Source organism: Gymnodraco acuticeps, unplaced genomic scaffold (assembly GCF_902827175.1).
Source record: "Gymnodraco acuticeps unplaced genomic scaffold, fGymAcu1.1, whole genome shotgun sequence".
In the NCBI taxonomy this organism is placed as follows: Eukaryota; Metazoa; Chordata; class Actinopteri; order Perciformes; family Bathydraconidae; genus Gymnodraco; species Gymnodraco acuticeps.
The window spans coordinates 1,926,755-1,952,252 of record NW_022991003.1 but is presented as its reverse complement, the minus strand read 5'-3'; the positions used below and the strand labels follow the sequence as shown (position 1 = coordinate 1,952,252).

The window sequence follows — 25,498 nt, the reverse complement described above, 5'->3', positions numbered from 1 at the left end:
GTGTTGCTTTTGGCTCTGGTGGTGCTGAGCTGCTGGTGTCGCTGGTCCAGGAGCCTCAACTTGCTCTTAAAGTCCCGCAGTGTCAGCAAAAGCGAAACGTCAAATCCTCCAGGTATCCTTTATTGCTCTATGGGCGTGTTGGAGGAGAGGCTTTCTGGGGGAGTTTCTCGGCGCGCCAACGCAGTCGCAGCCTTGTTCTGGAGAGGTAAGTCATGGAGCTCCAGGGCGGTACATTTATCTGCTTTCACATGTTGTACAGTCGAAAGTACAGAGAGTACATTTTGTACTGAATTTGAACACTGCCTGACAAAAATACCACGCAATATTTAGCCAACACAAGGAAGTGTACTGAGAGGCTACTCCCATTTCCTTGTCTTTGTGATGTAGTAGACCTGCAATTATATGACCTTTCTAAGCTTATGCAAATCAATAAAATAGTAATGATTAATCGATCAATAAAATAAATAAAAGCTACAATAAAATTTACTTGTGGGTTTGTCGCCACTTTTTTAGTTGTTTTCAGACTCTCGAAAATCTAAATAGGCCTACACACTTTTTGTTCTTCTTTTTTTCAGAGTCTCTGAACAACCCTAACCCTAGGATTAATGCTTGTTATTTTGAGAAATGAAAAAGTTCATGTGGAGGAGCCAGCTACCCGCTATTAAAAAGTGGCTACAGATAACTCACAACAAGTACAAATGTTGTAGGAAAAATATATTAGATACAAAACTTGCATCATACTGTAACTACAAGACTGCACATGTGGAATATTCTCCTGAGTGTTTCTTAGTATTCATTGTAGATTAATGCATAACACACCCATCGAAAGAGATACTGGCTGCAGAATATGCAAGGAAAAAAATCATAATATGTAAGCAATAAGCATCAGTGGATGGACCTCTTTTTGCAGTGGCACGTCCTTTAGTCAATGACAGGCCTACATGTGTGTTTGAAAAGCAATACAAGTCTGGTTCTTCTAACCAATAAGAGATATGTCTTAAGGCTAAGGCGTTGTTGTTGTATAAGAGACTGAGAAAGAATATGGATGGTGGAATCCATCTTGAAACTGAACACCAACATTTCAAAACATATGCACAGTGCCACAGACAATTGCATTTCAGTTGATAATGCTATTGCTTTTTTGAAAAGTATGAATAGTACACTATTTAAATATATAGTAACTTACACGTTATAGTACTGCTTTCAAATGTAAAGCTCCAAACTATGAGTATAAACGGTATAAACCTGTTAAAGTACTAAATTGATAGATTTAAAATGTCAATGCATTCATGTATTTATCATAATATCGATGCAGCTGGTAAAGGTGAGGCAGATTTTAGTTGCTTTATGTTTTGGAGAGTATGTGAATTTCCTCTCTTGGATCAATAGAGCCTTTTTTAACATACAACCTATTTGTTGATTATATTTTGTATTATTAATTTAAAGCTGCAGATTAACTAGCTATTCACATTTTTAAATAAATGAAATGGCTAAAAAGAACTGATGTATTGTGAAATATTTAATTTATTGACTTTGTTACTTTCCAACACTGTTGAGGACTACGTCTCTCATTCTCTTTCATTTATGACCGACCTGAACAATGTCTTTCCCACATGCAGTGTTACATCAACAGTACAGGATGTTTATATCATCTAAAGCACTGTATAGTCAACAGAGGACTTACTTTTGCTTTCAAAATCTGAAGAATAAAAAAACGATATTCCCTGATTCTGAACAGCCGACATCATGCATAACTGCCTTAATAATAATGATTCTTATAACTTTTTACTGTATATATTTGTATTGTACATTATCCTTATTAGAATAAAAGTCTTTAAAATGTTATGCTGGTACAAAACGACAACTGCATCCTAATGTATTTTAAGGCATTTGACACATATTGACATCTTTCTTTTAAATTCAACAGGCCACAAGGTGTCGGCCTTGGCAGTAAACCGACTCAATGTTTAACTTTCATCTGTTTGTCGTATTGCAATTTCTGACAGAGAGGAGATAGCGTCTTGTCTCTGCAGTTTAGAACATATTTCAACTGTAGGAGATTTTAAACGCCAACCTGCTTTAAAAAGTAAAGTTCTATCTGAAAAGAAAAGATAATATGCCTCTGGGTTGTTTTTCCAGAGTCTTAAATTGTAGGCCCCGTTTTTCGTTGTTTCATTTTGGGCTTATTTTTGCCTTGGGACAGGGACAAAGGGCGTGGAAACCAGTTTAACTATATCCCACTTACTCATTGTGAAATGAAGGAAATGTCACCTGAACTTCTGATTCTGATGTCAGTACCAATCAAAATGTAGTAGCCGTTTAAAATGTTTCAGCAACTTTTTACATTTTGGAGCTGCAGTGCAACATGCATCTAATGTAAAGACACATCTTCTGGATAATATGTTCTTTTGTATAATCCAAGTAATTCAACCTGGATCCAATTTAACATGTAGAGCTGGGAAAATACCATTAGTGACAGAGGAGTAGAGGCAATTTATGTTCAAATTGATTGTGGGAATAAAAAGGTTGATGTTTTCTGCTCCAAGGAGTTGTCAGTATCAAAGTTGTTAAGTTATAATGCGATTAGCTTCCTATTTTTATTAGGCATTTAACTGAGAAGAGGTTAGCTAATGCAAAAATATAAATCTACTGAGTTTCATGATAATCCACCGTAAATATCAGCAAGTTAAAAAAACAACTTTTCAAACAAAGGATTAGAAGGAAAGATAGCTACAATTGTGAGGAAGGATTAATGTGTGTGTGTGTGTGTGTGTGTGTGTGTGTGTGTGTGTGTGTGTGTGTGTGTGTGTGTGTGTGTGTGTGTGTGTGTGTGTGTGTGTGTGTGTATGTGTGTGTGTGTGGAGCAGAGCCCCGCCCTTCAGAAACAGAGCGGAGGACAGAATGTGAATGCGCAAAGCAATGCAGTGGACACTAGGGCTGCTCGATTATGGCAAAAATCATAATCTCGATTATTTGAGTCAATAATTGATATCACGATTATTAAAAACGATTATCCATTTACTTTGAAAACATCAATTTATTGGAGAAAAACTATTTGAACAGTATGTTTTTAACAGTTGATTACCCTGAACTTTAAGTATAACTCAACTGAAATTAATAATAATAAAAAAATAATCTTTATATTTCGATTACGTTGTTTTCGTAATCATTGCAAGCCATAATCGTAATTGCGATGAAAATACGATTAATTGAGCAGCCCTAGTGGACACTGAAACATGCACATACATTGGATAAATAACATAAGCGCTTAGTTTATGTAATAAAAGAGCACACGGAAAAGTGACCGTAGATAGATGACTTCAGTTGCGATTTGGCGCTATATATAATATATATTAACCCTCCGGTATCACTGTGGACATTTTTTTCCCGAATGACTAATGTGTGACTTTTTTGTTCAATCTGATTTTGTGCAAAAACTAATAATGCAAAAAAATCAATTTTGTTGCTAATCTTTGACATATCCAAGACTGTGATAAAAAAAAGAGCCAGTCCCCAGATATGTATTTTTTGGAAAATAACTAATTTCCTCTGTTTTCATCATGAAAAAAACCAGTGGTTTCATGTATTCAAAATGGCATTTAAAGGGTTAAAATCCTGAAAATGATTACATTTTTGGTATTTTATATTAGGGCGGAAGTTGCTTTAAAGATTTAACCCAAAAAAGTTGTGAAAAAAACCTTTTAATATAATGTTTTTATCAAAGTCTTTTGCAGTGGACATTTTTGTCTCGAATGACTAATTTGTGTAGTCCAATCGAATGATACCGGAAAAGACAATGGTAGTGGAAACACTGAGAACATAAGATAGCTAAAAGAGAATAGATGGGTAGCTTTACAAAAATAAATAACATTTGTATACATAAAAATGTCATAATAATTTCTCTGCACTACTATGAGTAATACCCAAAGGCAAAGCTAGGAAACAAATACCTACAAATACTTACTAAGATGGAATAAAATGTAACACAAAAGCGTTTTTGTGTTTGTACAAAAACAAATATTTTCTCTAAAAGTCTTTCAATGATAGCATGAGATTTCTTCTTGGATCTTAAAGACAAATCAGTCTCAAAATGTCTGGAAGTTTACGTTCTAATCTGTCTTTGTTTGCTCTCTTTTCCTGTAGGTCCAGACGCTCCGATCCACTCTCTCCCTGAAGGAGCGCCCCCTGCTGGCCGACAGGACAACAACAGCCTGGATCCACCCAGAAAGGTAGATGGAGTGTGTGTAGAAGTGTGTGTGGGTGTGTTCATCTCACTGTGTAAAGACACCGTTTCATGGGGAAGAAATCCCAATAATAACATCTCAACATGTGTGTGTGTTCAAGTGTCTCCATGTGTGTGTGTGTGTGTGTGTGTGTGTGTTCAAGGGTCTCTGTGTGTGTGTTCAAGTGTCTCTGTGTGTGTGTTCAAGTGTCTCCGTGTGTGTGTGTGTCATTCACCCTATATGTCATTGAAAACCTCTTATTTGTGACTTCTTTTGTTGAACTTTCCTTGTAGAAGAATGCAGCCGGGGATCAAGGCAAAAACAAAGGGGGGAGGAAGAAGAAGAGGGAGTACGTACCCCAGAGACGGTCTGGAGGCTACGCTGTTCTGCTCACACTTTACAGAGTGTCTCAGGTACGCCTTCCTCCTTCACATCTACACAAAATACCTCCATGTTTTGCATCGTGGCTTCATTTGATGTCTCTCCCTCCAGATCCCAGGCAGCAAAGGCTACATGTTTAAGATGGAGCTCCAAGCAGAAGCTCAGCAGCTCTGCGATAAGTCCTTCTCTGTGGTGAGTGGAGTATTCGTTACAACAAGTGCATTTAAACCCGCTTATTACACCCAAATAAATTGAGGATTTGACACGACTAATGATTTTAAACATGATTTCATATATTTGAAAATTATCGTTTTGCTTTCGCTAAGATAAAATTGTGGCGTAGCAACTTAACTTAAAATGACGACGGCACTAATCGAGATGTTCTGGTGCATAACTGTCAGTCTTTTACCTCCTTTTATTTATTTTGACATTATTAAACACCAATATGTAGAAGTATTGGATCATTGCGTGTGGGCTGTAACAGTTTAACACGGGTAGACACTCTGAAATGACCACGAAGCATTATTATGACACAGAATAATGAACTATTTAAATCAAATCAAGTTTTATTTATATAGCACATTTTCAAAACGATTTTTGGTCAAAGTGCTGTACATACAATCAAAATACTTTACAATAAAAACACTTTACAATAAAAACACTTAACAACAGCACAAATAAAAAAATCACACCTATTCTGTGTGTTGACATTTACGACCATCCCTGCTTCTAATCTCCCGTAAGAAATGTGATAATGGAGTCGTATGTTGATACTACCAGGTTTTATGGCCTGACCTGGCGGGCACAGGGGGGGTTTTACGACTGTGAGAACGCGGGCTTCTAAGCACCACGGATGTCAGAGACATCTCCATTGTTCCCAGGTGTTCACGTACCGTCCCCCAATATGTGGGTTGACTCTCTGTATACTAGTTAAAAGGTCTACCAAGATGCAAGGCGGATCAGATTTGACATGGCAACCCACCCGTGCAGTCAGAACCATTGACTGTGTGACTTGTAATGTGAATTTCTCCGGCCGATGCTTGTATTAAAGATCCGTGTTTGACATCAAAGCTCCAACTCTCCTCGTGTCTCTGAGTCCTGACTTTCCATTGCTGCAGAAGTTTCCCTTACAACACACAGGGAAATGTCAGGAGTCGTGCTCCGCTCAGACTAGAAGGCCAGAGAGAAGAAGTGAGTCTTTAGTGTAGATTTAAAAACCCCTAGGGTCTGGGCCGACCTCACATGGCTAATATTAGTCATATATGTGCAGTAAGGTATTCTATGCCAATACCAAATATCACAATAGACTTATTATGTTATTACTTATTTCTTTTTATATTGTTTTTCTCACAGAAAATCATTTGTGACCCGGGGGGTATACTACGAAGCAGGATTTTCGCTTAGCCGGCTAACTTCAGGGAAAACTCCGGCTTTCCGGTCCTACGACGCTGGTTCTCTTTTTAGCAGGCTAGATCTCCATGGTAACTTATGCTGTGCGGCTAACCTCGGGAGCAGGTTAGGTTGCAGGCTAAGAGATCAACTCAGTGAAAGCACTGCCTGCTGACCAATCAGAGCTCAGTGTGCAGAGTTTAAAGCGATCAAGTCATATTACAGGAGAAAGGAAAAACTGCCGTTGCAGGAAAGACGGCCGGCAAAAATCACCGACTGTGTGAACGTGAACATTAATAGAATATCACCTCCATCTTCAGAGCAATCTGACTATTATAACATTAGCGTTAAGAAAGCTTACTTAAATATCTGCCACAACATAAGTAACCGGATCAGAGTAACATTAAGTACAGTCCGCAGCATATCACATCTTAATGTATCATATATTTCCTTATCTGAGTCAGCTGAGCCGTATCTGGCCGTGCAACACTCACAGTGTCACATACTGTATGCAGAAGTATTATTTTAAGCAACACATTAAGTTGACGAAACACTCGAGTCAAATGTAATTAAAGTCAGATCGTGTCTTAGACGGGGCAGTGATATCATAAACCTGTTAATGTACGCATTCAAACACTTGTTCTGTTACCAGCTGTATTCACCTTGCAGGTGCAGCTATGTGGCTTTGATCCTGGATAAAGTGTTTAAGTCATGGATGTTTAAAGTTTAACTTCTTCATATGTCTAATATTATAGTTGACTTTTCATTCAGGAAGTATGACGCTGCGCTGTCAGTACGCTTCTCCATGTTTGTGATTGGTCCAATGCTCCAAATACCACCCCTTTCATGTGAACGCGCACCTAACTAGATAGGACACGGCTGGCTTGAGCGATCCACTTGATAACCCGCGTCGTAGTACAGTTTAGCGAGAGCGCGTATGTTTTGGATTAGGCCAACCGGCTAACTCAAACATATCCAGGTTAGGTTGAACCGGCTTCGTAGTACAGGCCTCTGCTCTATCGAAATCAGTCGGAAGTCGCAAAGTCTCATTTCAAAATAAACGTGGATTTGCGTAAAAAAAAAAGTTTTTCGGGGTTCGGGTGTTTTGTTTGATTTTAAATAAACAAAGTGTTGGCTTTCAGAATATGAAACTTTTATTTCCAAAATCACACGATAAATACATGTTTGAAGCTTGTAAAGGGAAGACGACAGCTCTCCCTCGCCACTCTGCTGTTCCGCAGCGCCGCCCCCCCCCCCCCCCCCCCCCCCCCCCCCCCTCCCTCCTCTGACATTATGAATGTAAGGTTGTAGCTTGCTGGTAAAAACATGTGTAGCCCCTTGATGCCATGCTAAGACAATCTTAATAATGTTTAAAAGTCACCGTTGAACCTAAATCTCTTCGTTGACATCATCCAGATTATTTAGTAGGAGGTCATTTTCCGCTTTCAAACCATCCAAGTGATCGAATGTCACCACATGAGACCGACCCTTCTTCAAAACTCCAAGCTCTAGATTAAGATGGAGGTGTGTGGCGTAGTGGGTTAGTGCCTAGGTGTTGGGGTCAGGGGGTCACAGGTTCAAACCCCACTGCAGTCAGCATGTTGTTGTGTCCCCTGAGACTCTTCACCCCAAATTGCTCCTGTGGGAGCCACAGTATTGAGTATGTAAGTCGCTTTGGATAAAAGCGTCTAACAAGTAACATGTAATAATAAAAAAAAGATCCATGTTAATAATATTTTTGTTTTTTTTAAATCGTACATTTGGGAAAACCCGGCGCTCCCGGAGAAATCCCGCTATGCCACGGACAAGTTAATGAACTTTAACCCGTGGTATTTATCTCGTTGTAATTGTAGCTTGCTGGAAGAATATCTAAGCCCCCTGATGTCATGCTAAGACATCTTACTAATGTTTGTTTTTTTTAAATCGTACATTTTGGGAAAAACCCGGTGCCCCCGGAGAAAACCCGTTATGCCACGGATAATTTAGTGGCTTTTATCTCCTGGCTCCTGAACCGTTTTCATGTGTTCAAGGAAGTCATTGTCAACGGTGACGATCTTCACATTCAAGCCGTACATTCGGTCTTGATCTTCTTGGACCCTTTGTCCGAGTTCGCCGTTTGGATTCTGATCCGCGGTGTTTCTTTCCCTCAGCGGCTCATCACACATAGACTGCAGGTCGTTCATCTTTTCCTGCACGGTTTTGTTCTGAGAACGACCCTTCCTCAAAACACCAATCTGTAGGTTAAGATCCACGAGATCCTTCGCCATGGCGGCCCTATCACACCCCAAGGTCTCGTTGGATGCCTTCAAAGCCTCGTACTTGATCATGAGATGCTTTTCCTTGTGAACCTCATTGCTCAAACCCTGGATCTTTTTAATCAAAGCCTCGTTCTTCCTCTTAACGTCCTCTCTCTCAGCTTTCGCCTCCTTGTAAGAGTCCTCGAGCTCCATGAAACGCAGATGCCTTTCCTTGAGCTGCAACACTTCTTCTCGCAAGGAGACATGTTCGAGTCTCATGGCGGCTTTTTCTGTCACCATTGCGTTGCAACTTTCCATAATGGTGTCCTCGTTCTCAAGTTCTTGGCACAACTCGACTTTCTTTTGTTGCAACAATTGCATTTGCTGGAAAATCAACTCTTTTTCTTCCTTCGCAATGTTGTATGACCCCAGAAGATCCTCTAAACCCAGAAGCCTCCTTGAAAGCTCAAAGATCTCTTCTTGCAAGTCTTCGGTTTGGCTCATTTCCTCATATTTCGACCGGTTCATTTCGTCTATCTCAAACTGCACAATGCTTTCATTTTCAAGCTCCCTGCAGAGATCGACCACTTCCTGCTGCAGAGCCTGGTTCTTCTGGAAAACCGTCTCTATCTCTGCCTTAGACACTTGGAAACGATCCTGAAGTTGCTCTTTCCTTTGTTTGAGATACTGAAGTTCTTCCTCAAGGCCACCATTTACTCTGATGGTTTCCTCTGCGTCACTTCTCAATGCATCAAGCGTTTCCTCTGCAGCAGAATAGCTTTGGATCGATGAACGCACCTCTTTAATCTGTGCTTCGAGCTCTCTCTGTCCACGTAGTGCAGCTTCATGCTCAGCTTTGATAGCATCGATGCTATCCAGCTCATCTAGCTTGTCAAACATCTGTTCCTCGAGGATCTGTCGTTCAAGCTCCAATTCCTTGTTTGTCTGGATTAGTCCCTGGAACATCGCCTCTACGGTAACGTTATTTTCGATCTTCTCACTAAGAACCCTCACTGCTTTTTCGAGGTAGGCACACTTGCGCCTCGCGACATGTCCCTCTGCCTTCAGAGCGTCAAACTGCTCCCCCAGCGCTGGAAAGCTGCCGAACTGTTTTTGTATGGATTGTATTTCCACATGTAGGGTCTTGAGATGTTCTTGAACTGCCCCAAGACTCCTCCTAACTCCAGCGTAGTCACCTCCCAATTCCGCTTGTTCCTTATTGCAGGACATGTTTTTTTAAGATGACAATGATACACACAGTAGCAACTGGTAATACCTAACTGTTTGTGTTGTCAGCGTCAGACTGGTTTCTGCTAAGCCAAGATATGCTGTGCCTTAAAACTCAAACTGGTCTCCTTGCAGGTTCCCATTTGGAACTATCGATGATGTCACAAAGCACATCACAGCATCATCATGACATCACTTGGAATTTCTGCACAATGCTCACATGTAGAGATGTGGCCATGGCAACAGTGAAGATGCATTCTGGGTAACTTTGCCCAGGCATTCCATTTTTGAAAAAACAACAACAAGATGGCTGACTCCTACTCTCTATTCTACTCAATATTAAGGGAGTTCTTTGTGGAGGATTATGTAGTGAAAATGAAAACACTGATGTTCTGAAACTAATATATAAAAAGGGACTTGTGTTGGGATGTCCTGTTAACAATAAACCATTATTATTACTCAAAAATTGTCGTCAAGAGCAGAGAAAATACTCCAATTGAAAATACTTCCTAATAATACTCTTTATTCCAAAAAAATGTTGAGTCTGTAGGCATGAAATATGAATGTTTTTGGTACAAAATTAGCTTGAGAACAATTTTGTATTGGCCATTTATTGACTGATATGACGGCACAGGGTACCCTGATCAGAGCGTCCTGAATATTTGTATTTTAATTCAGTTAACTTTTATGTGTCTGTAGCCAGATCTGGGCAGTAAGTACACGGCCTGGTCTTCAGTGAGCACTCTGATCCAGAAGAACCTGGTGATGAAGACTCACAACCCTGCAAGGTACAGAGGAAACGCACACACACACACGATGGATTGACACACGCATTATTTCTGTACGATTTCAGATTCAGAGTGTTTTGAAGTGGACACGGGGGCTTCTCTTTCGTTTAAATGGAGTTCACTCTTCCTCCCTCTTCAGGTATTCTCTGACAGAAGAGGGTCTGGCTTTAGGGGAGTGCCTTGAGTCTTTAGAGGGAACTAAAGGTCTTGAAGGAGACAGAGAGGAGGCCAGGAGTGAAGGAAACGAGCAGGAGGAGGGAGAAGAAGAAGGTGGCCCGGGGATTGTGGACCTCACTGTTAGTGATGATGACGAAGAGGAGAAGGAAGAGGAGAGAATACAGTGAGTGTGCTTCAAAACTTCTGGGACAAAAACGTATCATTATCTCAACAAGTAACTCTACTCTGAAATGCATTTAAGTCGCACCTTTATTTTCCTTTTGTCATATGTTTGGACTGATAGACTAAGACCAGTTAAACATTCAAGATTTAAGATAACGTGGTCTTGGTTTTGACAATCTTAAGTCCCAGCCTCCTCCAACAACTTACGACATAAAAAGGAATAAATATAGTCCAAAAATATATAGAACGGTGCAAGTAAAATGCAAAAATAGGTCAACTATATACATGTAAAAAGTAAATACAGAAAAATACGGTGCTTTCTACTTTAATATACGAAAATACGTAGACTTTCCTTTGTGTGTTTTAGCTTGTAATGTTTCTGATGAACTCTCCAATTGTACATGTGTAAGTAATATATATTTAAGACCGAAATATCTCCATTATGTTTTATGATTGCACTTGTGTTGTTGAACTGTTTGTCAATACAATAAAAGGAATTGAACCGTCTTTTTCCAGACCTACAGAGAGGCCGACCTCCTCTGCTTCCCAGCCGAGGGTTCTCGTTCCTGGGATGTTCTTTTCAGGGAAACCCCGAAATGTACCGAGCAGAAAGCCAAAGTCCTGGAGTCTCCTTCCCGGCTCCTACGAGATCATCCTCTGTGTGGACTTCATTGAGACAACGGGGTAAGACCGCTGTGTGTTTTAAACTGTGTGAATCAAATGTGTGTGTGTTTCCTGAACGGTCGGTGTGTTTGTGAAGCGGAAGCAAAAACTGCAAGAAGGATCTGGTCAAAGAGCTGCAGAGGAACGGAGTGACGTTCGATGTGAGGAAGCTCAACGTGGGAGATTTCCTGTGGGTCGCTCGGGAAAAGGTTGCGCCTATTCCAGGTAACACAACGTAGAAAACAACTCGCCTATTGTGCAAAATCCACTGCTCCATGTCTCTTCTACATCAACATGTGTCCCCTCTTCTCCATGTCTCTTCTACATCAACATGTGTCCCCTCTTCTTCATTTCTCTTCTACATCAACATGTGTCCCCTCTTCTTCATGTCTCTTCTACATCAACATGTGTCCCCTCTTCTTCATATCTCTTCTACATCAACATGTGTCCCCTCTTCTCCATGTCTCTTCTACATCAACATGTGTCCCCTCTTCTCAATGTCTCTTCTACATCAACATGTGTCCCCTCTTCTTCATGTCTCTTCTACATCAACATGTGTCCCCTCTTCTTCATGTCTCTTCTACATCAACATGTGTCCCCTCTTCTTCATGTCTCTTCTACATCAACATGTGTCCCCTCTTCTTCATGTCTCTTCTACATCAACATGTGTCCCTTCTTCTTCATGTCTCTTCTACATCAACATGTGTCCCCTCTTCTTCATGTCTTTTCTACATCAACATGTGTCCCCTCTTCTTCATGTCTCTTCTACATCAACATGTGTCCCCTCTTCTTCATGTCTCTTCTACATCAACATGTGTCCCCTCTTCTTCATGTCTCTTCTACATCAACATATGTCCCCTCTGTGGAAAGAGACTCTGAAAGTTTCAGGAACAAAGATTCTCTCTCTTTTTGATCCATTTCTATAAAAACCTGTCTGAAAATGAGCTGATCAGATTTTGGCCACTTTATGATGTCATAACGATGTTTTGGCTTGTGTAACCATTAGCCAATCAGTAACCAAGGTAACCCCCCCCTCCCCCTTTATCGCCTGAATCTCCTCCTAGAGCACCAATAGCCGCGTTCACACCAAGTACTTTGCCGTACTTAGTTCCCAGCACTTAGTTCCACCATGGAACTAAAGAGCCGATCGCGTTCACACCGGAATAAGTTCCCTGAGGGAAGATTACGCAAATGAGCCGCTGACGTCACTTCTTCTTCTTCTGCTTTGGGTTTACTGGCAGGCCGCAAACAGCTTCACGGCGTATACTGCCACCCGAAGTCCCCGGCCGGAAGTCCCCGGAGTTGGGGACTGGCTTCAGTAGAAGCTGCTGGGACTCCCAGCAGCTTCTACTGAAGCCTTCCGAGTAAATCGCCAGAACGCCGACACCTCCTCATCTCCACCGCTCCCATGTTTTATTTTGTGTTGCCATAAGTTAGTGTCTCTCTGTTGGTGCGCGGGGCGAATGCTAATAATGCTAATGCCACAAATACAATGGCGGCTTCACAAAACTTTTCAGAGTTTTACGGGGCGTGGTTTGCAATCCGCCCAGCCAATCAGAAATTGGAACTTTTTTCTCCCCAGGAGAGTAGCACCTCTCTATCAGGGACTGAAAAGCTGGGAAAAGTTCTCATGAACTAAGTTCTCTTTTTGGTGTGAACGCAAAATCCCAGGAAGTATCGGAACTAAAAGGGAAAAGTACTCCGGTGTGAAAGTACCTTATGTGTTCTTTGTAACCAAATCTCTCTCAGAGGGGCGTGGGGAGGGGCTCCTTATTTTCATCTAAATTAACAGACAGAGAATCAGCACTTTGGAAACAGGGCTGAAACAGAGGGGATTATGGGTAATGCTGCAATGATCTGTTTGGTGTTTCAGCCAATCAGAGCCAGGCTCTGTATATATCTAAGACCTGTAATATATTGATGAAACACAGTATAATAGGGGACCTTGAACATAAAGTAAAAGACACAGGAAGTGAGGAAGAGAATCCCATCACCTTGTGTCCCTTAGCATGTCTCAAAACTATCTACATAAACTCGTAATTATTATTTTTATTTTTAAACATGTATTTATTGATTTTTTACATTTATCACATTACACAAACACAACCGAACATTAGACATATGGCAGATTACAAAATAATGCTAAAATGAAAAGTGTGCAGTTAGTAGAAATCAGTTTAAAGTACAGACCAAGAATATAAATAAATTAACAAATTCAACAGAAATACAATAAAAGCACAACCAGAGCTTACAATTCTCCAAATAGACGAACCGTATTCAACATTTCCTCACCGTGGTTTACTCTCTTCACTTTAACCGTCCACTGCTTCTGCAATGTCCCAATGTTTGTAATAAATTCCAACTCGTAATCATTTAGTCTTTCTCTGACTCCAGGTCAGTTGCGGACCCCCGTTGGCCGTGAGCTCGTCCTGGATTACATCATCGAGAGGAAGAGGATGGACGACCTGTGCGGCAGCATCATCGACGGGCGCTTCAGGGAACAGAAGGTGAAGAAAATACATCTTCGTCAACTTGAGTCTTCTCCATCAAATTATTAGTCGTGTACTCCGTTAACCAGAGCCCTGCATACTGACTTGAAATGGCTTGTTTTGCCCGACAAATGGTCAATAATCCCAAAGATATTTTCAGTTTATTATGATATGAAATGTAGAAATGCAAGAAGATTATCATATTTAAGATTAGACAAACCTTTATTAATCCCCATAGGGTTATTCTATCGGTAAAGCAGCAACAGGTATACGAGTGAAACACGGAATATATCAAAATAACAATATAATAATTCGGTGGAACTGTAAACATACATATATGGATACTTAAAATGTATATAAATGTCTGTCTTCAAGTGCATGTCCAAAAGTAGGTACATAGGATGCATCTTAAGTTTTATTTGAACTTGATGATTCATTTAAACATTTAATCGCAAATCAAAATGGTTAAATCTTCTGTAATGAGTTTCTTTGCTTTTACTCGCCGTATCTTTTGATACATTTGAAAACACTAATTGATATTCTACAATGCTGTTAATCAAATTATATAAAGAGTGTTTTTTTTACATGTGTTACTGTGCACAACGAGAAATGTCCCTTTCTTCTCCTCATCAGTTCCGTCTGAAGCGCTGTGGTCTGCGTAACCCCTGCTACCTGGTGGAGGAGTGTGGGAAGGCTGCCTCTCACCTGAGTTTACCTGAGTCCACGCTGCAGCAGGCCATCATCAACACACAGGTGAGAGAACACACACTCACACACCTGCATGGTGGTTTAGGTGCTGTTTACACGCGAACGCAAACGGTTGTATCCGCTACTTTTCTCTTTCGTTCGTTCACACGAGGCCGGTACGGAGACGCGGAAACGATAACGGGTCCCAAGGTGGATAGATCTGCAACCGCAACGCTCTGGGGGGCCAAACGGCTCCGTGTGTACGCCCTATACGATCATTTCCTGATAACGATGAAGCCATAGCCCCGCCTCTGCTGCTCACTGCTGTAGCATGGTCAGTAGCTAGTGCTACTGACCATGCTACAGATGTTAGTGCTAAATCTACAGCTCCTCTTAGTGTTGTCACGATACCAACATTTTGGTTTCGATACCAAGTCAAGAATTGCGATTTCGATTCTTTTTCGATACTTTTCTTAAAAAAAGGGAAACAGTCGTAAATGTAATTATTGTGCTTTATTTCACACCAGAACCAGAACACAAACTTTTAAACAATGAGAACAATAAATTAAATAAATGACTAGAGTTCGTATTAAATAAAATTAAGCATCATCTATAAACAACTTTTTTGTTTTTCGCTTCTGGCGTCTTTTTTGTCAACAAGCCGAGGCGCAGCGGCAGTTGCACTCCCACTTGCTGCCATGCTTCTCGTCTTCTCACATGCTCTGGCAGCTAGCGCGTGCACGAGAGAGGGGAGGGACTTAGAGCGTGCTTGAGAGAGGGGAGGCACTTAGAGCGTGCTTGAGAGAGGGGAGGCACTTAGAGCGTGCACGAGAGGGGCGGGACTTAGAGCGTGCTTGAGAGGGGGGGACTTAGAGCGTGCACGAGAGAGGGGGGGACTTAGAGCGTGCACGAGAGAGGGGGGGACTTAGAGCGTGCACGAGAGGGGCGGGACTGCAGGCATGAAGCAGAGCGCTGAACACACACGGCTCTTATTAAAACAGCGCTTTCTCACCGGAGTGCTTTTCCCCGTCATTCTTAAAGTACCGATACTAATGAAACGGAGGAATCGTAACGTTTTTAACGGCAGGGTATCGCGGTACCTTTCAAGTATCGGTACACCGTGCAACACTAGCTCCTCTACCACAACCATCAGCAACAAGCGGATAAATCCACCGCGGGGCATAAACAGAAGGGCAACCATGGCAACCATGCTCAGGGGTCTTCTTCGCTGCTTTTGGTGTATTTTGTGGCAGAAGTACAGCGCCACTTACAGGCCGGCATGTGTACTACAGCGTCTCCAGCGCTCCCGAGCGGTCTCGTGTGAACGGAAGACTTTTTTGACATCGTATTCGGTTCGTTTGCATTGGGGTCTTAATGTGCACTGCATTAATCACAAAACAAGATTTGTTTGAGTCTCTGATGTATACATGTTGTCTTTTGTGTGTGTGTGTGTGTGTGTGTGTGTGTGTGTGTGTGTGTGTGTGTGTGTGTGTGTGTGTGTGTGTGTGTGTGTGTGTGTGTGTGTGTGTGTGTGTGTGTGTGTGTCAGGTTATTGATCGCTTCTTTGTGAAGAGAGTCCAGGATGTGAGGGAGTCGATGGCCTACCTCACCGTCATGACTCGATACCTTAATAAACTCTACCAGGTAAACGTTTAAATACATATTTTATAAAAGCAATACATGTATATGTTTTTAAAATCGTCCCAAAAGATAAAACAATTACGGTAGGGTTTTGCCTCAACTTCAATCATTTAGACATGTTCTTATAGCCTTTTGAACCCTTGTTCTATAAAGAAATGAGTATATTGTGTATTACTGTATAGGGGTCTAAGACGGCCCCAAAAAAAGTGGAATAGTTCTGATAATAAACTTTTAAATCTGTTTTCCAGAACTGTACGCTGACGTGTCGCTCCAGAGAGCTGGAGGGGGATAGAGAGGAGGAGGAAGAGGAGAGAGGGACCCCCCCCCTGCTCTCTTATCTCTTTTGCAGAGTTCAACCACGGTGCAATCAAAAACAAGGTGTGTGTGTGTGTGTGTGTGTGTGTGTGTGTGTGTGTGTGTGTGTGTGTGTGTGTGTGTGTGTGTGTGTGTGTGTGTGTGTGTGTGTGTGTGTGTGTGTGTGTGAATATCTCTTTGCCTGTGTGTAGTTTTCCAATTTTGACATGCTTTTTTTTTTTTACCAGAATCCCATGAAATGTGTTTGTAATGTTTTTATCACCTTTGGGTCAAAATGTAGTTTTTTCTTAAGAAACACAAAATCCAACATGTAGATGACCATGGAAATAGCTAATTATCAAAACCCCCTCTCTGCACATTGGACATCAGCTTTCCTCTTGCTCCATCTTGTGTGCGATGTCGGTACAGCATCTTGATCTAATAAGGATTGCTGGAAAGACTGTTTATAAAGAGTCCAACACTACTGTGGGGTGCAAACATGTTTGCAGTCGGTAGAGACTTCTTGGCTTTTGCTCGGGCTGTAGACTTTAAAGGTGGATAACAGGTCCAACCATAAGAACAAGGACACATTATACTTAATTTATACATAACCAACTTGAAAGTTAAGGGGATAAGCTAGTTATCTTAGTGTTGACTGTTGTTTTGGGAAATGTTAAATATGAGCTTTTTATTGGTTTCAGTATCATACGGACCAATATGTATCAAAAAGGGACAAAACTGAAGACATTATAGCAAGACAGGTTTACATTCATTAAGATTCAGAAACAAAAGTTTAGTGTTAAAAGTAAAGAAATTGATTTTCAAGAGTAACTACGTTTTTATTTTATTTCCTTCAATAATACATTATTGCACGAATCCATGAACGTATATATCAGTACCATAAACATTGAGCTTGGTTTAACTAAATGTGAACTAACTGCCTAATTACTTTGATAACACTCTTTGATTAAAAGTTCAGCATGACTTTGTGTTTGTGAGTGTTTGTTGAACATAACTTTTGCAATGACAAGAGTGTGTGTCCTCCTCCTGCTCCCCCAGGCCTCCTCTGTAATGAACATCTCCCAAAAACAGCATTGGGAAGTTAGCGCCCCCTCCCTCTGCAGTGCAGCTCCTAGCCTGTAATTCCCCTCAGCTCTGACATCTGTAAGCATTTCTCTCAGACCACAGGAGGAAAATAGAAAGTTGGAAGCTACAGGCTGTGATTTGGGTGCGTATAAATAAAGTTGTGAGCGAAGGAGAGGCTGCTAATATGATGGGAGTGCAGAGGGTGGGAGGTCTGGAGCGGCAGGACACCCAAATCATCAAAGACAAGGGACGAGGAGCAGGAGGACAAGTGGAGCCTCTGAGGGTTTTCTGTATAGGACATTTAGATTTAGTCTCTATAATGTTGGTGGTTATTTTGTACATAATGTGCTAGTAAACTTTAGCTTACAGTTGAAATTATTTCTAAAAAGCCTTAAAAAGACAACATTTTTGGGTTCCTGTTTTAAACCTATACGTATGTTTGCTGTATCTACTTGTGTCACTCCTTAATGTAACTTAACACACGTAGTTCTGTCTAATGCATCCTTACATCAAACTCAATATTTTGTCTTATTATTTTAGGCATACTACTCTGGGATTTAGCATGCCATATATTTGGAAACATGAAATGTGGGCTTTTTAAAAAAGCACTTGCAATTTCACTATCTGTGATGACAGGCATTACAAGTTGGACCAAGAAGGGTTAAAATGGTTATCAGAACTTAAAACATATCTATGCATTGGCTCAGGCTATGAGGAGTTTCCTGTGGCCCTACCCAGGTTGCAAAAGGCTAATATTTAATGAAAGTCTTTTCCAAAATCTTCCACCATTTCATCTGCAATAATCCTCCGACTGCACAGATTTAGTTGTAATCATCCTGTCCAGCTGCAGGTCTGCACACGGCTCTGTAGTGGTCTGCCTGGGCGGCTCTGCCCTACAACCAAGGGCACACTTAGACCTAAAAAGATATATGTTCTGTAGTTGGTCCAGCAGCAGGCTCACAGCTGGGATTAAAGGAACCGTGTTGCCTCAGACCCGCCCCAGAATCAAAGCTACGAAGCCCCAAATTATCTCTTGGAATGGGTGTAGGTGCAGGCTGCAGCAGAGAAGCACGAGCCACAGAGAACAGCTCAACATCCCTGATTTCATTTGCTTAAAGGGGATCGGAAAAATGCTGATTTTTAAACCTCATGAAAAAGAGAGATAGAATATAGTTTTAAATACAATACTGAGTTAACAGTTTTATTTACTGAAGATATCAGCAATAACATGGTGTAAGGTTAAAATACTTAACACAACAAAATACAAATATATGAATAATGTCCAAAAACATGGATTTTGTAACAGTAATGAAATGCAAAAAAAAGCTGAAAAATAGGGATAATAATGATTGGGAGGTGAATGTTGACTGTCCTTTGTCAAGTGCCTTTTCTTCCTCAAGACACCCACAGTCTTCTGCTCTCTCTCTTCTTTCCCGGACAAGATATCATTTAAGCAGTCATCAAATTTCCTTTCAACATAAATACAATAAATAACACTGGAAATGACCCTCATTGCTCAATCACTCAGACGTTCTGAACTCTGTTTGTCCGTCTTTGATCAACTTTTCTCATTTCTACTGACCGTGTCTGGGAGATTGTCTCGTGTAAGCTAACATAACTTTAATACTGTTACTACAATTAGGGATGCACCAATACAGCACTCATAATACATATTCTAATAAGTATCAAATCAATGTGTTGCTGACTTAAACCAGTATTGGTCATTTGAAGTCACTGGTTCAAAAGTGTTATGTTTTATGTGAATCTCATACTGGTGGAATGGCCAGATTTTGTAATACCAGCATTTGTACTTGTGCATCTCAAAGAGAAAGCCCTTGTGATACTTTCTTTTTCGCTGGTTAAAAATACTTAAGTGTGGGATTGATATTAGCCAGCTCAAGTTTCCTTTAAGACTTCCTTTATAACTTGGCTCAGATAGTCAACAAATATGTGGAGCTATTATGTCAGCCATCATCTGCTGAAACTAATCAAATACCCTCTTCCGGTGAGTGTGAATGTGTTGACTTTAAGACTGATCCGTGTTTGTATTTTGTATTCTTTATTTCCCTCCCGTTGCCTCCATCTACCAGCTGAACAGTTTCATGAAGTGTTGGAAGCCGTCCTCTCCGAAGAAGTCGAAGGAGCCCTGGGAGGTGCTCAGGTGGATCAGCAGGAGCACGAGCAGCACCACGGCCAGCAGAGGGATCAGCATGTTCCAGCCGGCCGCCAGGATGTTGTACCACTTGGCCTTGTCCGAGCACTCCTGGGCCATCTGCAGGTTGCCCTGAGTCTTCTGGTCCCTGGCCTGCACACACAAAAACACACGCATCATTACATGCAACCACTGGAGTGAGAATAAGAATTAAAGGTCCCTATTATACTGTTTTTCATCAATATATTATAGGTCTCAGATATATACAACACATGTCTCTGAAGTGTTTGGCTCCAAACACCAAACAGATCATTGTAGCATTACCCATAATCCCCTCTGTTTCCGCCCTGTTTCAAAAGTGCTGATTCTCTGTCTGTTACTTTAGATGAAAATAAGGAGCCCCTCCCCACGCCCCTCTGAGAGAGATTTGGTTACAAAGAACACAATGGTGCTCTAGGAGGAGATTCAGGTGATCAGGTGGGGGGGGTTACCTTGGTTGGTGATTGGCTAATGGTTACACAAGACAAAACATCGTTATGACATCATAAAGTGGCCAAAATCTGATAAATGGACAACAATTGAGCAAATCTTATTTTCAGAATCTCTTTACACAGAGGGGACGCATGTTTATGTATAAAATACATGAAAAAGTGGATTTTGCATAATAGGTGACCTTTAAGTTTATTGCCAAGACGTTTTCACATATTGCAATTTTTCTTCTGGGCATACATGAGTATAGTAAGATCAATTACAATATTAAATAAGAGTCAATATAGAAATATTATTAAAGACAACATTGTATAAACTCCCAAAAATGTGTGAGAAAAAGAAAAGAAAATTCAATACAAATATGATAAATAACGGTGAAAGAATATGGACAGTCTATCTGAATTTAGTAGAAGAACTGTATCACAAAAACAAAAAACCCTAACCTTCATAATAGTTTAAAGACCCTTGAAGACCTAAACTATTTTACTCTCAAATTATTTTAAAATCAATCAATCAATCAATCAATGTTTATTTATATAGCCCAATATCACAAATGTTACATTTGTCTCAGTGGATTTCACAGTGTGTACAGAATATCAGTATGACAATACGACACCCTCTGTCCTTAGACCCTCACATCGTACAAGGAAAAACTTCCAGAGAAAACCCAGTTTCAAGGGAAAAATGGGAGAAACCTCAGGGAGAGCAACAGAGGAGGGATTCCTCTCCCAGGACGGACAGATGTGCAATAGATGCCGTGTGTAAATTGAAAAGATAATACATTTTCAACATAGGTAATCCAAATGTTAACATTATGCAATATAAAAGACGGTGCCTAAACACAATTTATGGACATACATAACAACAGTTTTACGTTGGCGTCGACACCCGTCTATTCTGTAAATAGTAAAAGGAGGTCAAACAACGGCATGTTATAATGTTCAGTTGTGTCTTTGCTTACAACCATTTCATTGCAGCTTGTCCCATAATTCCTAGTGTTCCTGCACTGAGCGCAGATCAAGGTTGAGGGAGGGTGGAGTGATATTAAATCCTTGAGCTGCTCCTACGGTAAAGTGCATCCGTATATTTTAGAACGGATCAGGCGGAGTCCCTCCCTAGCACTCTCTAATTTCCCATGAGTACTTGCCCATTAGGAAGATGCCAATTACACCATTTTTAACTCCCCAGCCGAGCAGCCAGGCACCGTCTTTAATTTGAGCGTTGAGCCAATGCTAGGCCTGTGATTCAGAGCTGCGCCCTATGCACACAGATGAAAGATTAAAATACAGACTTCAATAAAGGGTATACACGCCCTTTGGTGGTCAGTTTTTCAGTAAACGTTTTAAAAAGTTAGACACAGTTTGTTAAAACTCTGAATCTTCTTTTCGGTGAGCAAAGCGTTAGTTTTGATTTACTTTATTGTGTCTCCAAAGCTCCATTCCTGCGGTGAGGGCACACAAACTGTATACAGTGTGCGCCATTGGACCAGGGACAAAAGCAAAACAATTTGAACATGTTGCTTTTTACATTTTACAAAAATGATTTTCTTTTTTAACGAGAGCTGGCTGTGTTTGATTTCCCAATGTAGCATTTGCCTACTGTACATTCTTTTATAGATTTTCTTGCCCACTCGACCCAGCTTTTGTCTATTTCAGAAAAAGAAGGCTTAGTTCTCGTAGATCCTTCTAAGCAGATAAGGTTGCACCAAATTGTCAATATATTGCATAATGTTAACTTATTTTTCTAAATCTGTTTTTTGGTCAATTTTAGCATTTTTTGCTGTTCCTGTTTATATAGCATTTTAATTTTTTCCAGATTTCCAAAGTTTATCAGTCAATAAGAATCAATGAATGGGAAAGGCTCATACGTATATTTCAAAAGACTTTTTAAAAGGTTATTATAACAGTGCCAGATACACGACAGTGAACATTGGCTTGTGTTGTTGGACTCGTTCAGTCATTGTTTTGACATCTTATTTTCAACATGAAACGTGCAGCCTTATCAGATCTTCTTCCTTTTGACGCCTGATTTAATTACTGAGATGTTGCATGCTTCATGGAAGTGGTACAAATTGAAACATGCCTGTAAAGTGTTGCACAAAAGTGTCTCACCTTGATGGAGTAGATGAGAGCCATGAATCCCAGGCAGCAGAAGTTAACGTACAAGGTGTTGCACAGCGACCAGACTAGATAGTCCTTGGGAGGACACTTGCCAGCATTGTCCATGTTCACCACGGTGGAAGCAGCTGGCTTTCGGACAGATTTACTGTTGGTCAGCGGGGTGCAGTCCGAGGGGAAGTTGTACGAATGGTTGTCCATGGTTGCCGTGTAGATAGAAGATCCCCTGCTGTGTGTGGATAGGTAAAACTGGCAAGCTGTTCAGGAGTTGGTGCACGGTACCTCTTTGGAAAAGTAGTGCCCCCCCTGTATGAGAGGCTTATAAAGGCCCATGAAGAGGGAGGTGACCGTGAGAGAACGCAAGGGCAGTGTCCTTTAATACACAGCAGGTCTGTCATTATGTGGTCTGAGAGAGACTGAAATAGAGGGACAGAAAGCTGCATGAAGGAGAGGACAGAGAAAGAGACTGCGAATAGAAGGGAGCAGTGCGCAGTCTCTTCCAGTAAAGTGTCCATCACCTCGGCTGTCTTTTAAGGTCTGGTAGGCCAGGTGGTTGAGTAAAGTGTAGTTAGGGAGGCCTTCAGGGACCAGTCTGTAATGTGGTCTCTAATGTAACTGAGTGGGTGCAAAAAGGTCATATTTGATAACACATTTCTAAAATATTTGACAATTCCACAAGGTTTTGAGGTTACAAGACCTAAAATAAGGAAATCTTCCAGCTTAAAAACACTTTCTCTATTTAAGATGAAGCTCAAACAACGAGTTGATTAACAGAAAATACACTTTACTGATAGTGTTGGTCCTTTTCAAGCTTAAATGCCAACCATTCTCTGTTTCTAGCTTCTCAATGGGATGGTTTGCTGCTTCTGATTGTAACACACTCTGTGATAGTTCACAAAATGCTGTGGTTTTTAGACTGCTGGTCAGCAAGTTGAAGGTTAGGTATCACATTACTATCTAAATTGATGTTAATAGACATTATTTTCTTTTATAGTTATTTTTTTTAGCTCAAGGCTGAAGGTTTAGTGTAGGACAAGGGTTGAAATACATTTTTATTACATACATTTTGTTGTATTTATTTTTGTCAGAAGGCAGGATTAGCTCATAGGCCTATTTCATTTTTAAGCTAATAAATTCATTCAGTTACTCACGTTGGAGTTTCCAGAACAACCGCTGGGTATCCCCACGGCAGAACAGAGGTGTTTAGTGGCTTGTTAAAAGGAACACCAGTAATTACTCCGATTTTTTTTTTACAGATTTGCCCAGTGAAACCAGTGGAGTGAGCCATGCAAATATAACTTGCTTTCTGCCTATGCAACATATGAATTGATTGACACAGATACATAATTGTTGACATAAACATCCTGCATGTGAGGGACACAAGATTTTACAGTTGAGTATGTGCATGTTTTGTGTTAAAAAAAAACCACAACATTTCAAAACACAATGTACAGATTATTGAATAATCATCTAAAATTAAACTGAGCACTGGTTTGGTTTGGTTACCCGTAGTGGCAATGTTCAATGTTGAAATGTGAAACAACACTGCCCCCTGCTGGCAGCTTACTGTATCAGTATCCATACTGACTGTAATAGCCATTTGTTCTTCATCATTTTGAACTAATAAACACACGTAACATAGGGACATAGAACAGACAATGACAGCCGCAGATTATAGAAACTACAAGTTATCGAAACATGCACGACGAGACAAGTGACACATTTTAACTTTTAACTTGTGTTTTCACCATTAGCGTAAATTATTATCATTATGTATATGACGGAGCCAATCTGATTTGTAACACTAGTTAACACTTAACACACGTGAATACAATCTAACACAGCATCTTCGTATTTAACACATTGTGTTAAAAATGTATAGTTTGAAACGCGAAAAGAAAAAAAAACACTTAGCAGAGGATGGTTTCGATCCATCGACCTCTGGGTTATGGGCCCAGCACGCTTCCGCTGCGCCACTCTGCTGCCTGCCATAATAGGTAACCTTTATAATTATATACTTTCTATATTTGGATTTAAGCAACGATGTGACACGATTCCAGTGAACTATCGTTCTTGTAGAAAATATATTTTATAGTTTATAGTCCAAGATATGTTTAGCGTAAGCAAAGCAAGAAATAATAATAAATGAGTGTCTTCAGTGTCGGTTACATACGATAGGAACTCTGTGTCTCCGTCTCTCAGACTTTGTGAAACCACACTAAAGAAGATATTCTTGCACACATTTAATAACCCATACACAAACTATTCCTACAGCTACAAAAACGTTTTACATTAGCAAATTATCACTTATAAACTGTAGAACCAAGCACTTACTGGCCGATGGATGAATTGTGGCCGATATCATCCATGATATCAACCCACTGGTGACGTGCCATATCGTGAAAGCACTTGATTGGTTCCTGGTTCTCCGCTCCAAATTTCAAACAGGAAGCAATTTATAGTGGCGTGCTGTTTTCGCAAAAATGGGCAAAGTACATGTAAAAAACAACCCAGCAATCCACAAAAGTTAGCCAAAGATTGGAATTACAAGAAAACAATTAAATAATTGGTCAATCAGGAGTTAAGGTGCAGATAGGTGTATTCATAGAGATAGAGGTCATAAAGTGATACCGTAAATAATACAATAATATTAGAGTTAAAGCCATACAATACAAAAAACATCTTCACTTTGTGGTTGAGCTAGAAGTCAATCCATATCTAGAGGAGCTGCGTTGTGTGTGTGTGTGCGTGCGTGCGTGCGTGCGTGGCGCGCGCGTGCGCGTGTGTGTGTGTGTGTGTGTGTGTGTGTGTGTGTGTGTGTGTGTGTGTGTGTGTGTGTGTGTGTGTGTGTGTGTGTGTGTGTGTGTGTGTGTGTGTGTGTGTGTGTGTGTGTGTGTGTGTGCATTCTGACCTTATATATACAGTCTATGATTCTGACCCTTGTCATGTTTTTTCCGTGTTGTAGGGAGAAGGGGGTAAATTGAGCCAGTGGGTAAATTTAACCACCCCCTGTAACCAGGCAACGCCTATTATAGTTGTAATCACGTGACCAGAAATTATGCAAGCTCCTCCTATTTCTCATTGCCTGTGAAAGAGAGATACTCATTGTGTTCTGGTAAGTAAACATTTTTACAAAAAAACGTTTTTTGCTTGTCAAAGTAAATGTTCTAGATATCAGCTATATCGGCTGTCATGTCAACAAAAAATTATCCAGGTTTAAACACATATATTGTATATGTTGATGTGTTGGCAGCGTATTAAACCATGTGAATCATTAAGCTAAAGATGACTCTGAA

The 25,498-nt window shown here is 40.6% G+C and overlaps 1 protein-coding gene and 1 non-coding gene across 2 annotated transcripts; one reads left to right on the top strand and one right to left on the bottom strand.

The window, feature by feature from the left end:
* The first annotated feature begins 3 nt into the window (after positions 1-3).
* Positions 4-19,797, top strand: LOC117559387 (crossover junction endonuclease MUS81-like). The gene is made up of 13 exons (XM_034236144.1): positions 4-205; positions 4,144-4,229; positions 4,517-4,636; positions 4,716-4,796; positions 10,157-10,245; positions 10,385-10,585; positions 11,101-11,268; positions 11,345-11,472; positions 13,642-13,754; positions 14,370-14,489; positions 15,972-16,067; positions 16,313-16,442; positions 19,535-19,797. The coding sequence occupies exons 1-13, from the start codon at positions 130-132 to the stop codon at positions 19,795-19,797; spliced, it is 1,671 nt and encodes a 556-aa protein (XP_034092035.1). The 5' UTR covers positions 4-129.
* Positions 19,798-24,113: 4,316 nt separating this feature from the next.
* Positions 24,114-24,185, bottom strand: trnam-cau. The gene has a single exon. It is a non-coding gene; the product is annotated as a tRNA-Met (tRNA).
* Positions 24,186-25,498: the final 1,313 nt, after the last annotated feature.

What these genes read in the sequence shown, in the direction of transcription:
- LOC117559387 (XM_034236144.1), top strand. Translation starts at nt 130, where the DNA reads ATGGGCGTGTTGGAGGAGAGGCTTTCTGGGGGAGTTTCTCGGCGCGCC. An exon ending in GCCTGGATCCACCCAGAAAG is followed by an intron (nt 4,230 to 4,516) that starts GTAGATGGAGTG and finishes CTTTCCTTGTAG; the next exon opens with AAGAATGCAGCCGGGGATCA. An exon ending in GCGATAAGTCCTTCTCTGTG is followed by an intron (nt 4,797 to 10,156) that starts GTGAGTGGAGTA and finishes ATGTGTCTGTAG; the next exon opens with CCAGATCTGGGCAGTAAGTA.